At 37.9% G+C, this 13,807-nt stretch overlaps 1 protein-coding gene across 1 annotated transcript in view; it reads left to right on the top strand.

The window, feature by feature from the left end:
* The first annotated feature begins 658 nt into the window (after nt 1-658).
* CLIP4 (CAP-GLY domain containing linker protein family, member 4) overlaps nt 659-13,807 on the top strand; it is a 26,827-nt gene continuing 13,678 nt past the window's right edge. Inside the window, exons 1-6 of the mRNA XM_010130911.1 lie at nt 659-791; nt 3,636-3,775; nt 4,667-4,760; nt 5,647-5,808; nt 9,087-9,205; nt 11,443-11,679. Coding sequence (XP_010129213.1) covers nt 659-791; nt 3,636-3,775; nt 4,667-4,760; nt 5,647-5,808; nt 9,087-9,205; nt 11,443-11,679 — 885 coding nt within the window. The remainder of the gene's footprint in view (nt 792-3,635; nt 3,776-4,666; nt 4,761-5,646; nt 5,809-9,086; nt 9,206-11,442; nt 11,680-13,807) is intronic.

Genomic DNA, 13,807 nt, shown 5'->3' with positions numbered 1-13,807 from the left:
TCTTCTAGGTTCCTCTAAGACCTCAAAAGTTGACTGGAAACAACACCGGGGCGGAGGTTGCAGCGCTCTGGTGAGTATGCTGTTATAAAACATAGAGGGGAGAAGCTGGGAGAGGAGGTGGCGTGGAATCATGAGTCCGGGAGTGAATCACTTGGTGATGAATTGTCTGCAGCTTTGTGTGGGAAGATTAAAGTGCTGAAAATTTTAGAAGAGGAGAAGGCGGTAGCTGGTAGCACGTTCTTGCTCAGGCTGAAGGAAAGGAATGTGCGTGCAGAGTATGAGGACATATACGCGATGCTGTGTATTTTCATGAAGGTGTAAAACACGCTATTCCATTCATCATCACTGTGTGCTTGCTGATTATAGCATTATTATTTTCACTACTGGTCAAGTGGGAAACTGGGGAAAAGTACCAGGTTTTCCACTAATAACATGGAAGTTTAGTGATGAAGAACTAGAAGTCACCATCCTTGATACCATGCTCTACTACTACTAATGTATTAGTTTGTAAGAATGTAATGGTAGTAATAGTTCATGTTTACAAAATGGAAAGATTTTAGTCTCATTGCACATTTTATCTTACTATGATATTACTAATCCAGAGTATTTCTAATGAAGTTATTTATTAATTTTTCCTTCTAAAGTGGCTTTCTAGAAGATGACCATAGAGGATCTCCCAGAACCTTCCTTTGAAGGAGATTCCCTCATTGAAAGACAGCGGTTCTTGTTCCCAAACTCTGAAACATCTGTTACCTTTTCTGTTGCTGCAGCACCAATGCCTTCAGACTGTGGTATGTACTTTTAAAAGAAAATGAATTTGTGATCAGCAGAGAATAAATTTGAATAATAAATTCTAAGAAAAACTATCAACTCTTAATTTATTACTACTTTTCAGAAAGTTTACTGCTTGTTAAATTAATTCTCTATTATTTTTTAAAGGAAATGCAAGATAAAGACCCGTGCTTTTTCTGTTTTCTTATTGCATACATTTTAAATTATAATATCTTTTCCCTCATACTGTTTCTTCTGTATGTGTGTGGTGAGATGGTTGTAGGATTTTTACGTCTCCGTGTAGAATTGAATGTTGTATTAAGATGTAAAATTGCAGTAATTAAATGTAGTTAAGCATCTACATTGCATTTAAAGCCTCTAGAGTTACACTTTTTCTCATACTTTCTGTCTGTAAACAGTGGACTGTAGGGGAATATTTCTGTTGGAAAAGTAGATGTTTGTGGTGGTAAGGACTTTGAGTGTTAGAAAATTATAGCAAGTATCAGTGATCAGCTTTCAAAATAATGTTGAATTACCTTTGCACGTATAACTTATAATAATAGTTTAAACAGGATGTAGAATACATTAACGTGTCACTGTGGGTAAGGATTTTCATAGATAGTTACAATTACAATGCCTTTGAATATTGCAGAAGATGTTAGTAGCCGCTATATACCTTCAAAATTACTGCCTCCACCTCTGCAGCAATACAGCAATCAACTGTATTCAGGAAAAAAGTAATACATGTAATGTTCTGTCTTTGACAGACTCAGCATTTTTGAGACCCATTTGATGAGTTAGCACAGGCTGGAAATTTAACAGCTCTATACGATATGTTTTAGTACATGAACGTGTCTTTACATGGTTTAGCCCTGTTCTCATAACTTGTCCATTCTATTCTACTCTAAGTACTGCCATGATTTATTCCATTCTTCTTTCTTATCCCTTAGAAAAATTTTCCATTCATCCTTCTTTAAATGTTGTGTTGTGATATCACTATTACCTGTCCTACTCAGTCTATATACTCAACTGAATAAAAAAATTCCTTTTATAAGAGGTTGCTGTCACATGTGTAATGGTATTATTACTGAATCTGTGTAAAGAAGGTTAAACCACATCAAAGGTTCTTGGTTGTTACATTCAGTGCATTTATTTTTCCTTAATACAGTTGAGCGCTGGAATCAACACATGGGAAAGACAGAGGTCGAGAAAGCGATGTTTTAAAGTATCTAGATGCCATTGCCATCCTTTCATGGAACTTCCTGTTTTAACACATTTTCTGTAACATTTCTTTGGTTTGCACACATACAGCCGATCATCTGTGGGGCACTTATGATGGTTGTTATTAATACTTTACATATTCTCAGGATTTTACCCTAGATTGTAACAGTCTACTAGAGCTGATTTCTGATATATTTGGTTCAGGTTCGTAGCTAGAAGTCTTCCTGGTAGAGTAAGAATCATGCATGTTGTGTAAGATCATTAATCTTTCAGCAACAGACCAGCTGTGGTTTATGTGGAAGTTTTTAGTGGATATATCAGTAGATTTTAGTAGATAAATCAGTAGCTTTGTGTCAATGCATGGGATGTAGGTAAGAAGCACACCTTGTGTGGTGCTCGGAGATACGGGGTTTGCTTTTTTTATATGCTAGGTGCAAATAAAAATTCATGTTAAATATCAGTGAAGCTGTCCTCGTTTTTCGTTGTTGTTGAATGAAAGCATTGCAGTTAGAGGAACTCTAGAAAGCCAGGAAGTGAGCTCCGTATGTGCTTTTGTCTGCTAAACCAGTCTAGAGGTGCGGTGTGCTTTTTGAGGAAAGGTTAGGATGATTTATCCAGAGGTAGTTCGTATCCAGATGGCTGATGCTCTCTTTTACTTAGCCTGTATGTCTGTTCCGAGGGCCTTGTATCTGCGATTGATGCAAGCTGACATTGTACATTTATTTGAACCCTTTTTAAAAGGCAGCTCCCTGATGGCTGCAGTGAGGGTAAAAGTTCAGTATTTTCCATGATTCAGTCATTTGCTGATGACAGCAGGTTCTGCTTCTATTCCCTCTTGTAGTAGTCATTGCTATCCAAATTCTTTCATATAATTTTCCACCGTTGGAAGAAATTCCACAAATTTAAAATACAGTATGTGTATATCCATGCACACACATAACACCTGTAAGTAACGTGAAATATCATACTTAATAAGGTGCCTTTTACATCTATGCTCCTGAAGGAGCATGAGGCTTAAAATCTTAAAAATAAATCTTTTTTTTTTCTTTTATATTGATTTGGCGGCTTAATTTTTAAACGTTTGTTGCCTGCAGCTGCCACCAGCTGGGATTGATACATTGATGGAATAACTGAAAATAATGAGGGCCATGGAATGCCTTCCTGAACTGTGCATATGTTTATATTTTGGTGTGTTTTATGTAAATTGTGATGGAAGAAGGAGGAAGAGATACGTTTCGTAGCATATGGAGAAATCACGTATGTATTTAATCTCCGAGAAATCAGGAGGCTTGTCTGTGCTTGGGAACAGCTTAGAATCAGCAGTCTTCGTCTAGCTTGAAGCAAGAGTAAACCCTTATTAGCATAATCACTGCACATCTCTGCCTAAACTTAACATCCATCTTGCAGTACTATTGCATTGGTTGCTGATTGAAAGCTTTTTCAGAAGTATAAGCAAGACCTTAGTATTAAAGGAAAGATACTAGATGTTAAAGAAAATTGTCAAAATTAATTCAACATTCCAATTTTCTACTATGATTAGTAGTGAAGTGACTCTCTGATATTCTTTGTTTCTGAGTTTGAAAAGCTAGATGCTTGTTAAGACTTCTGATTGTACCTAATGATTTCTTCTTTTTTTTTAACAGAGTTTTCCTTCTTTGATCCCAACGATGCAGCATGCCAAGAAATACTTTTCAACCCCAAAACATCAGTTTCTGAATTGTTTGCTATCTTAAGGCAGTGGGTTCCACAGGTCCAGCAGAATATTGATATTATTGGGAATGAGGTGAGGTATAAGTGAAGATCCTTGAATGCTTTCAGTGTTAAAGTAGTACTACATTGACAGCTAATAAAAACAGTTCAGTCAGAAGCAGAGCTAATCATATACACTGATACAGTTTCTGCAGTAATTGATCAGTGCTTTGTATTCCACATGATGTCAGCTTTCATTTAGAAACATAAAGATGATGGATAAAAATAGAGTACCCTTGGATAGATGGTAGAAACAATGTTTCTTCTCAAAGCAGTTGTTTAGAGACTGTTGGTGTTTAGTTTCCTACTTAGCAGTGATCATAAACTCCAATATATGTGAAGGTACAGCAAAGCCCGACCTTAAGGGCAGTGTTTCCAAGACACAGAATGAATTGGGAACTGCAAGCTCTTTGCAACCTGCAGTAGGCTGCTTTCAGAAGAGACTTTGTGGTAGTTCCATCCTACTTGTTTTTCCTCTATGAGATCAAAGGCTTTTCTAGACAGGTGGGGAAGTATAGTAAAGATTCTTCCCACTGTAGTATAACTGGAGGCTTTTTTTTCAGTGGGAGGGAGGGATTTTTGAGAGATCAAAGAACAAGGGGAGAGATTTCATATACGATGTCACTCTCCTTTTGTTCCATTAATCAGTTAACTTTTTAGCATGTGAAATACGTATTAGAAGTAATAATATAAAGAAGCTTTAAAATCTGTAAACAGTGAAGGTTAATGATATTCATATAACACTATTTATTACATTTGTGCATATTGCTCAGTTATGCAGCTAGAGTCTATTCTGGCAGGCTTTTTTGTTATTAGCCATTGAAATGAATTCAGGAGTCACTATGTCCGAAATAACTTACTAAATAATACTGATGTCAGAGATACGCCACAACTAAAATGTGCTTGTTTCCCACTTGTCTCTCAGATCATTAAGAGGGGTTGCAACGTGAATGACAGAGATGGACTCACTGATATGACTCTCTTGCATTACACTTGCAAATCAGGAGCCCATGGTATTGGTGAGTAAAGAAATGTCATTATACATGTAAAAACCTAATTCATTCACAAAGGCTAATCCCGCCGACTATTACAGAAATTTTCCTTGCAGAAGGGTTTTGGGTTTTTTTTGAGTGGTTTGTTTTGGCTGTTCTAATAGAGCCATCAGAACTGTAGTGCTGTTATGGCTGTGGCAGTTGGGAGTAAGTTGGGTTTGTGGTTATAGGTATTGCAAATGATAGTACCAGCTTAAACATATATTTAATGTAGCAGAGACTACATTACCTCAGACTGCAAACTAAGCTATTGACAGTTTTCTTACATCAGTGAAACTACAACATTCAGGTGGCTGGCTGCTCTTTTTTTTTTTTTCTTCCACCCCGATCATGTCAGAAGAAAACAAAACTCTCTTTTTGCATTATTATGATCGTAAGTACTGGAAATAAGAGCATATTTAACTCTGTTTGAACACCCCTGTTAACTTTTCTGTGTTGTGCTACTTCTTTGTTGACCCTGACCTAGTTCTCCTGTGAATCTGAACTAAGTTGCTGAGTGAGGTCAGGCTGGGGTTAGGTTTTCTAACAGTGGCAGATGTTTTAACATAAACTTCAGCATTGTGGAGTGTAATTTTTTTTCTTCTATCAGGTACTAAAATTCCTGGTGTTGATGGGTGACACACTATTTACATTAGAGATCAACAGGTAGTGTTATATACTGTAGTAGAGATTTCAGCCCTTTATGATGAAAGGCAAAGATTTCTGGATCCTAATGCTAAAAAGAAAGGCATAGTAATTGTTCTGCTCTGAGCTTTAAGGGGTTAATAAACACTATGTGTTATGCATAAGCATGTGCATGTTTTTTGAGGCCACATACATTTCTAATGAGTCTTTTACAAAATTTACCTTGCAGGTGATGTTGAAACCGCTGTAAAATTTGCCACACAGCTTATTGATTTGGGTGCTGATAGCAGTTTACGCAGCCGCTGGACGAATATGAATGCCTTGCATTATGCTGCCTACTTTGATGTTCCAGAACTTATAAGTGTTATTTTGAAGAAAGCAAAGCCAAAAGGTGGGAATTGTTATTTTTGCTTCACGTAGTCATCCGTATCTTACTGCTCTGTTGACCTTAAGATGACAAGTCTTCAAGTGTGGGGTTTATTTATCATTATACATAAATAATTTTTCATTTATTTTTCTTTTAGTCAGCTTCATTGGTTCTTTTTTCTCTTAACCTATTTTTTTGTGGTTTAATGCTCCGATTCCATTGCTGGTTTTCAAACTTGAGTTTGTACAAGATAGTAGCGAAGTGTCTAATAGAATGGAAAGCAAACAGCTTAGTTCTAAGTTGTTGAGGACTAAAAGAATGCATGGAGAAAACCAAAGATGTAACTATTCTGGTAAATTCTTAGAGTTTTTGAGATTCCTTAAACATTGAGAAGTGTGTTTGAAATGCTGGAAGAAGAGTAGAGGAGAAGCACGGATTTGACAACAGCATGTGGCGAACTAGTGATTGCAGCAATATGCTCATTTTCCCCACTTTTTGGCTATCTAGAAAGTCATGTGTAAGGAACAATTTGACTTTAGTGTTAGGCCTAAACAGATAATACCTTTTGGAAGGATAATATGAAGGATTGGTAAATGGAGTCCTGTTTTTTCTAATGTAAATGGAAACGCAGAAATGGTTCTGAATTAGTTGATCAGGATATCAAAACCAGTAGGCAATTTTAATACTAAAATTGTGCAAATGTTAATCTGTTCTACTGAATATCCTTCTGATTGTGCCATTTCGTAAAATGATTAATGCACTTTTTAGCTAGTTGTAGCTAAAGGCTGTTTCAAGTTTCTGAAAAGCTGGTAGATTTTTGGAGTACACAAGGCTTGCTTACCACGCCTTAAACGATCACTGATTGTTAATTGATAAACAGCGTTGTAGTTCATAGGACATGTCTAAGAGGTAACTAGTGTAGGTTGGTAACAGAAGGCAAAATGGGGCTGCGCAGTGGTTAAGTCCACATCACATTCCAGTAGTCTGGTCTCCAAAATTTGCATCAGCAGATCAGGTCTTCTTTCAGACCCCACTTGCATTTGATGTTCTCATCTCCTCCTGTGCAGCACCTACAGAAGGGGTAGGAATTCCTCAGATTTCCAAGGAAACCACTCCTTGGCAGTTGGCAACATTTGGACAAGCCAATCTTTTTTTTTTTTTTTTAATGTTAGAAAATGTATAATGTTATTTGCCCTGTGACATGAAAACAATGGATGATCTGAATATTTTTAGCTCCATACTTCATCAGGCAGTTTGCAGAGAAGGGGGAATATGTAGAAGGCAAATATGCCTTGGATGGATCCATACTGAACTGGAGAAAAAATGGTTGTTCATGTGTAAATAACGTTTCAAGAGAGTGGTGTACTGACTGAGACACTCATTGTGAAACAAGCCAGTACCACAGGTGTTGCCTTTTGATTTACTGCTCAACTGTTTCCTTTATGGTGCTCTGCAGTTAAATTCTTTGTATAGATTTAGTCCTCAACTGTTAGAACAGAGAGATGGTTTGATCTTTGATTTTTAGAGGTTTTAAATATAAAAATTGATAAGGCTTAAGAATTAGAAATGTGTGGTGCCATTGGACAATGACTGTAACCTGCGTGGGTTGCTAATGACAGACCATTGCTGCATATTAATTTCCCCTCGATAGTTTGTAGGTACTTACTGGGTGACATTTGATATACATGTATTTCTTTTTGTCACCCGTACTATGCCAACTTAGACCTAGAACAAACCTGTAAGCAAAGACTGTTTAAAAACTCCAAGCATGAAGCTTACAAGTCTGAGGAAGTCACAGTAGTCTAATGAAAAAAAAAGCCAAACTACATGTCAGTTACATTTTAAAATAGCACATGCAACTGTGGCTGACTCAGGAGCCGGCATTACTGATCAATATTTCTGTGATTTGGTCCTATGTGTGCAGAAAATACTCAGTAGCCTTACTACACATGGAAGTTTCATGTGAGTTTTTCTGGTTGTATACAACTTCACAGCTTCTGCCTCATGTCATGTGACATTTGATATATAAAAGGTACCTCTGCAAATGTAGCTGTTGTATGATTGCATTGAGCGAATGCAAGTTTTTTCCTCATGTGCCAATTAAATTAAAAATAGTGAAGTTTGTATTCCTATTAGTGCAATTATAAAACTGTTAAAATTTTGTCCCAGATTTTTTATCTTTGGTCTTCATGAAATTCAGAGTCAATCTTTATTAGTACATATAAAGTTTACATGTAAATAGATATGTCTGTATAGAGATATCATCTATATATGTTGGTATTTTATATGCTCACAAAATGTAAATTTAGTATAACTATATAAGGTTGTTGATACAGTTGGGATGTACTTTGTTTATCACGTTTTGAGAAGAGCTAGTGGTTTTTGGGACAGAGACTGATACTGGAAAATACTATAGGACTGTACAGCCCTAGGTGTACTGGTGTTCCTCACCAGTATTTCGAACTGGAACATTGTTGGTAATACTTGTTGGCTTTTGGTTTGTGTAGTAAATGAGCTGGCATCTTTAATTAACAGTCATATACATAATTGACTCAAACTGACACCTCTCTTGCGTAGTTTAGGAGAGGAGCCAAAGACCAAATAGACGTTAAAACTCCAACTTCTAGAACAGTAATAACTTCCTGGCAAATTGAAAGATACATCGGGAACGATTGGCAGAAATATGTATTATGCTAAATCTCTTCTAGTCAAATGCAGTGCTCCATTTTCCGGACTATCAGTGAAAGAGCCTTCAGAGTGCAATTCTTTGAAAACAAAGCAATTATAAAAATCACTAGCTCTTGCTTCGTTCTTGGCCATTAGTGATTAAATCAATGTAAAGCAGAGATGTAATCAGTTTTTCCTTGCCCCACTGCCTGCTCACAAAGGAAAATAACTGGTTGAAGATGCATCTCATTTTAACAGTTGACACCTAGAAGCAATAAAATATAAATATTTCTGAAACATTAATTTATATGCAAATCTAAAGTTGCTAACTTATTAATCTTAGCGCAGTAGACTGGGCATCCTGAATAGCAACAATTGTTCAGTTAAGTCATAAGTATTATAAAATAACTGAAAGTAAATGCTCGTCTTCAAGATTCGTTCATGGTATGAATAAGCAGATGCAGATAAATTTTATATTCTGTGTAGAATTACTTCTCATATGCATTTAAGTACATAAATAATGGCATCTCTGTATAAATGTTACATTGTAAAAATTAATGTCCTGTCAAGGAATCTGTAGGGTGAAATGTTCCCATAACAGACTTACATACCTCACATGTGATGTTTAATTGCAGATGTGGATGCCACCTGTAGTGATTTTGATTTTGGAACAGCTTTGCATATTGCTGCATATAACCTATGTACAGGAGCTGTCAAGTGTTTACTGGAACATGGAGCAAATCCTGCCTTTAGGGTAAGGAGTTAGGTTGTAGATTCACTAAACAGTGAAAAAAATACCTGGAAAAAATTGAACAGTCTGTCCAGGATTTTGGTTGTCTAAAAATGGAGTGATCACATGGAGTGCTAGTACCTCAGAAAATGTATTTATAACCCATAGTAAATAATTTCGTATGCTTTGTCACACTGGTGTGTTGAAGTTTGTGTTTTTGAGTCACAAGTGCATTAGTTCATCAGTTCAAATAGCTTTCAAAATGTTCTTCTATTTGTTGCTTGAGCTTTCATTTGTTAATACTCCTTTGTGTCTTGCAACAGTTGTCAATGGCAGTGGTGGATCTTTTCAGAAACAGAGGAGTGCAGTCTGTGGCCTCTGGAAATGCAGTGTATTGCTTAGCAGTAAACTTAGTCTTAGCATAAGTAACTGATAATGAGGAAACATTAACTGCTCTGCTTATTAATGAAGTAGTAAGCTGGAGTTGTGAAGTGCCACTGTATGTGTCTAACCACAGACCTTGGGTTTTGATTGTTTTTTGTGGGTTTGTTGTGTTTTTTTGAGTTTTTGTTTGATTGTGGCTTTTTTTTTTTAGTGTAGGCAGTATCTCAGTTCTCCATTTTCAAATTCAAGGTTTTTTTAAAATTTCATTATAATTGTTTTAAGGATACTCAAAAGTCATTATTTTACGTATCACTGATGATGTGAAATCTTCTGGACCATCATTCCTGCATTTCCTCATGATATTCAATCTAGATCTGTTTAAAAACATTGTTTTTCTTCTCTGTCTCATTATTTAGTGTGCATGTACATGTTTCAAATTCTATGGCAGATGTATGTTTAAGAGTGTTTTGACAGAAAGTACTGCTTTGCAGTTGTACAAGCATTTTGAGCTGGCAAAAGGTGGCTCTGCCCTTGAGAAAAGCAATCCTGTGCCACTGTGCCCACTTTTGCCTTTTGCCTCTGCTCTGCCCCCTACCTTGTGTAGACGCAGATTTGGAGAGCACCTGGTGGTCTGAATTGTGGAATTAATGTGACCAAAACAATCGCTAATGTAATGACTAAAAACTCAAAACACGTTCCCTGCTCAACTTGAAGCCATCTATATCCTGTTTTTAAGGTACTGTGGCTTGAATGGGGCTGGCCTTTTAGTTACAGATTGACTGTAGATTTTTAAGGAATGGTAGGTATTTAATTACTCAATACTGCAATAAAGTTCTGACCAGAGACTGTGTGTAGAGTTTGCTTAGAGGAGGACAGCAGAATGTAAATGCTGAGTAAGGGTTATAGCTCTCTAGGGCTGAGACAGGCTGATTTATAGGTAGCTCAGGGAGAGTTGAGCTTTTAGTCTGTTTTTTAAGGAAACAAAGAAAATACAGTCTTGCTCTTTGTCATTCCCTCTGCGAGCTTGTGGTCATTTCTGAGTCCGGGAGCTCAGATGAGAGAAATTTGGAAGACCGAGATAATTGTTTCCACAAACTTCATGAAAATTGGCAGATAGACGAAGAACCGTTCTAATGTCTTTGCTGAAGAAAGCGTAGGTGGAACTTGCCACTGCAGCAGCAGCCTGACAGCCCAACAGCGTACCTGCTGTCTGGCCAACTGGCCTTGAGTTAAGCTTAAGTTAAGGTGAGCTGGTGTTCCAACAACTCTGGCCTAGGGTGAGCGTCACCTGGCACGCATGGGAAATCACAGTCACTGCTCTCTGGGAATGGGAAGTGTTTGCAAAGGATTCTCCTTAATTAATCTCTCATGGAATAGTCTGTAACTAAATAAACCTGAACTGATTTATTCAAGAGTTTGTGAGACATCAACTTTGTGTATTCTGTATGTGCAACACATGTTAATTAAATTCTATCTTACATTTGGAGTAAGCCTCACCAAGGAGCAAACTATACACTGGGTAAAGATAAATTCTCTGGGAGGTTTAGCTTTACAGTATTGGCATTACAGACCAGAATTCTCGCATACTTTCCTAAATCTATGTTTAGGTACACAGATATATACAGGTGGGATTTTTATGTGTTCTGAGTAGTATAATGTTCTTAAAGGTAAAAATTTCAGTAACATAGCACTTTTGAAAAATAAAGACACTGTAAATGCTGGTTTATATATATCTAAGAATGTTTTGGCATTCTTATATGAAAATGTGATTGTTTTATCATTCTATTCTAGGAAAATTATCTAACAAAGAGGATTAAAAACTCATAAGGTTTATCCTGTCACAACATTAAATCCTGTGCTATGTTATGTTTCTACAGAATGATAAAGGGCAGATTCCAGCAGATGTGGTTCCTGATCCAGTAGATATGCCACTGGAAATGGCAGATGCAGCGGCCAGTGCAAAAGAAATCAAGCAGATACTGCTGGATGCAGTGCCTCTCGCCTGTGACATCTCCAAAGCCATGATTCCCAACTATGATCATGTCACAGGCAAGGCCATGCTTTTATCGCTTGGCCTGAAATTGGGAGATCGTGTTGTTATCGCAGGACAGAAGGTAGGATGAGCAACTTGGTACTATCCTGATAATTTCTGGACAGTCAATTTATGTACTGCTTTGGAGACATCTCTCAAATTTGAGGGTCTAAAACACTTTCTGGAAGGTATGAACTCTGGATGGCAGTAAGGATCTGGTTTCAGAAAGTGATAAGCTGAACAGTTCCATGCTAAAATAAAGTCACTGCTGCAAAAAGCTGTTTTGATGGGCATGATCTGGATTTTGTATTGGTAAACAATTTTGTAACAGTCTCCTATGGCTCAGCTTTTATTAGCATTTTTGGCGTCTTATCAGAATGACGGTAAAATTTACAGTGAGTTGCCCAGATGTCAGTTATGAGCATACATTTGTGAATTACCCTGATAGTTTCCAGAAGGTGGTAAAACAACACTTTATTTCTGCTTAGCCTGTAGTAACCCAATTTCATTGGTGCAATGCAGCTAAAATCTTTGAAGCAGTGCTGTGCCACTTGGGGTTATTACATGGTTCTGTGGAAGTATAGGAATGTAGCTAATGCTACTCCAGCTCAAATGTGAATAGCTTTTAAGAAGCTACCTTACTAGCCACATTTTAAAAAATGTGCTTCAAAAATGTAGCATTGATACTGCAGTTGGTGTGCATGCCTTTTATTTGCTCTGATAGCAAGGGCTCTGAAATGGTGCAAGAGTGCTAGAACTCTTTTAAGTATTTTGCTGGTAAATATTGAAGGCATTTGTGAGCAAAATTTTATGTTTGGATAGGTTTACCTTTAATAATTTTTCTAGTAAAACTTCAGATTGTCACAGCTGAAGTGTTCTAAAGTGAGCTCCACTGAGAGTGCAAAGCAGCTTCTGTTCTGCGTTTTCATTTGGGGTATTCTTGAAACTGGGTCAGAAAAAGTGAAGGAATCACTAGCAGAAGGCATTTTAACTGAAGTACGTACAGGAAGTCACTTATTCTTTACAGACAGTAAGAAGTTGACAGACATCTCTTTTATGGAAAGCCATCGCTCAGTGAAAGCAAGGGAGATAATATAACTGCAAGGTAATGGAGGCTTTATAGCAGGAAAGGGGAGAAATTAGTTCTCTTGTGTATCTTGCCTCCAAGTAAGGCCCATAGAACTGTTTGTACTGTAATGTGCTTACTGCGTATGGATAAAGTTGCCTGGGTTTGGATACTTTTTTTAAACTTTCACTGAGTATGCTATTATAGTGCTTTTTAAGAAGTTCTGGGAGACTTTTTCTGCTGCCAAAGGCCAGCAGGACTTTCCAGCTAGCTTTTTCTAAGGGAGCCAAAGCTGTCATACTGCAGGTAGGAAGGGGGAATGTAATTATGCTTTTTGGTCTCCTTTTCCCATGTCTGCTTTCCTCTCTTCCTTTCTCTGTGTGTGAGGAGCTGTTCTGCATCACTCCTACATTGTTTCCGACCCACTTTCTCCATTTGTCTGAATGGAGAAGCTGATCTCAGCCCCATCTTCCCCTCTCCCTTGATACTCATATATGTGTGCCGCGTGGGGCAAAAGTGAGCACAGAAAATGGTTCCCCACTTCTTGACCTCCTCTTGGATCATCTCCAGAATATGGAAGCTGGGACGAGGGCACTGGAATGGCAGCATTTTTATGAGTAATGTTTATGGTTTCCTGTTCTCTTTCCTGCTTCTGCACTCTCCTGATACATCATCTTTAATCAAGCTTGGAAGCCAAACACAGTAGATGCCAGAGGGAAAATGGATTCCTCTCTTGATTCCCGCTGCACCCATCATTCTAGTTGTGTCACAGGGTAGGAAGCTGTGTAAATAGGTGTTTATGTGTACACAATGTGGAGTCCCTCAGCTTCACCGGTGCCTGCTGTGCTAGATTATATCTTGTCTGAATGGATGCTCAGTGAGTGCAGGGAAAACAGCAGCTGGGAGAGAACTGCTCCCGCCCTGTTTCTCATGTGCGAGATGTCCTCTGCTCTGTGCTTGCACAAGGCCTAGGGCTTGTGCAAAACGGGAGCCTCAGTGTTGCCGTCTCCGCTTCCAGTTTAAGAGATGCCAGGTGGTCTCTTCTCTCAGCTCAGCCCTGTGGCTGGTGCCTGGAGAGTGGAGGGAGCTGGTTAGGCTGCTTGGCCAAGCTTCCTCTGGCTAGAGTAGTGTGATGTACCTGCCT

Source organism: Buceros rhinoceros, unplaced genomic scaffold, assembly GCF_000710305.1.
Source record: "Buceros rhinoceros silvestris isolate BGI_N320 unplaced genomic scaffold, ASM71030v1 scaffold44932, whole genome shotgun sequence".
In the NCBI taxonomy this organism is placed as follows: domain Eukaryota; kingdom Metazoa; phylum Chordata; class Aves; order Bucerotiformes; family Bucerotidae; genus Buceros; species Buceros rhinoceros.
This window is presented reverse-complemented; position numbering and strand designations above follow the sequence as displayed.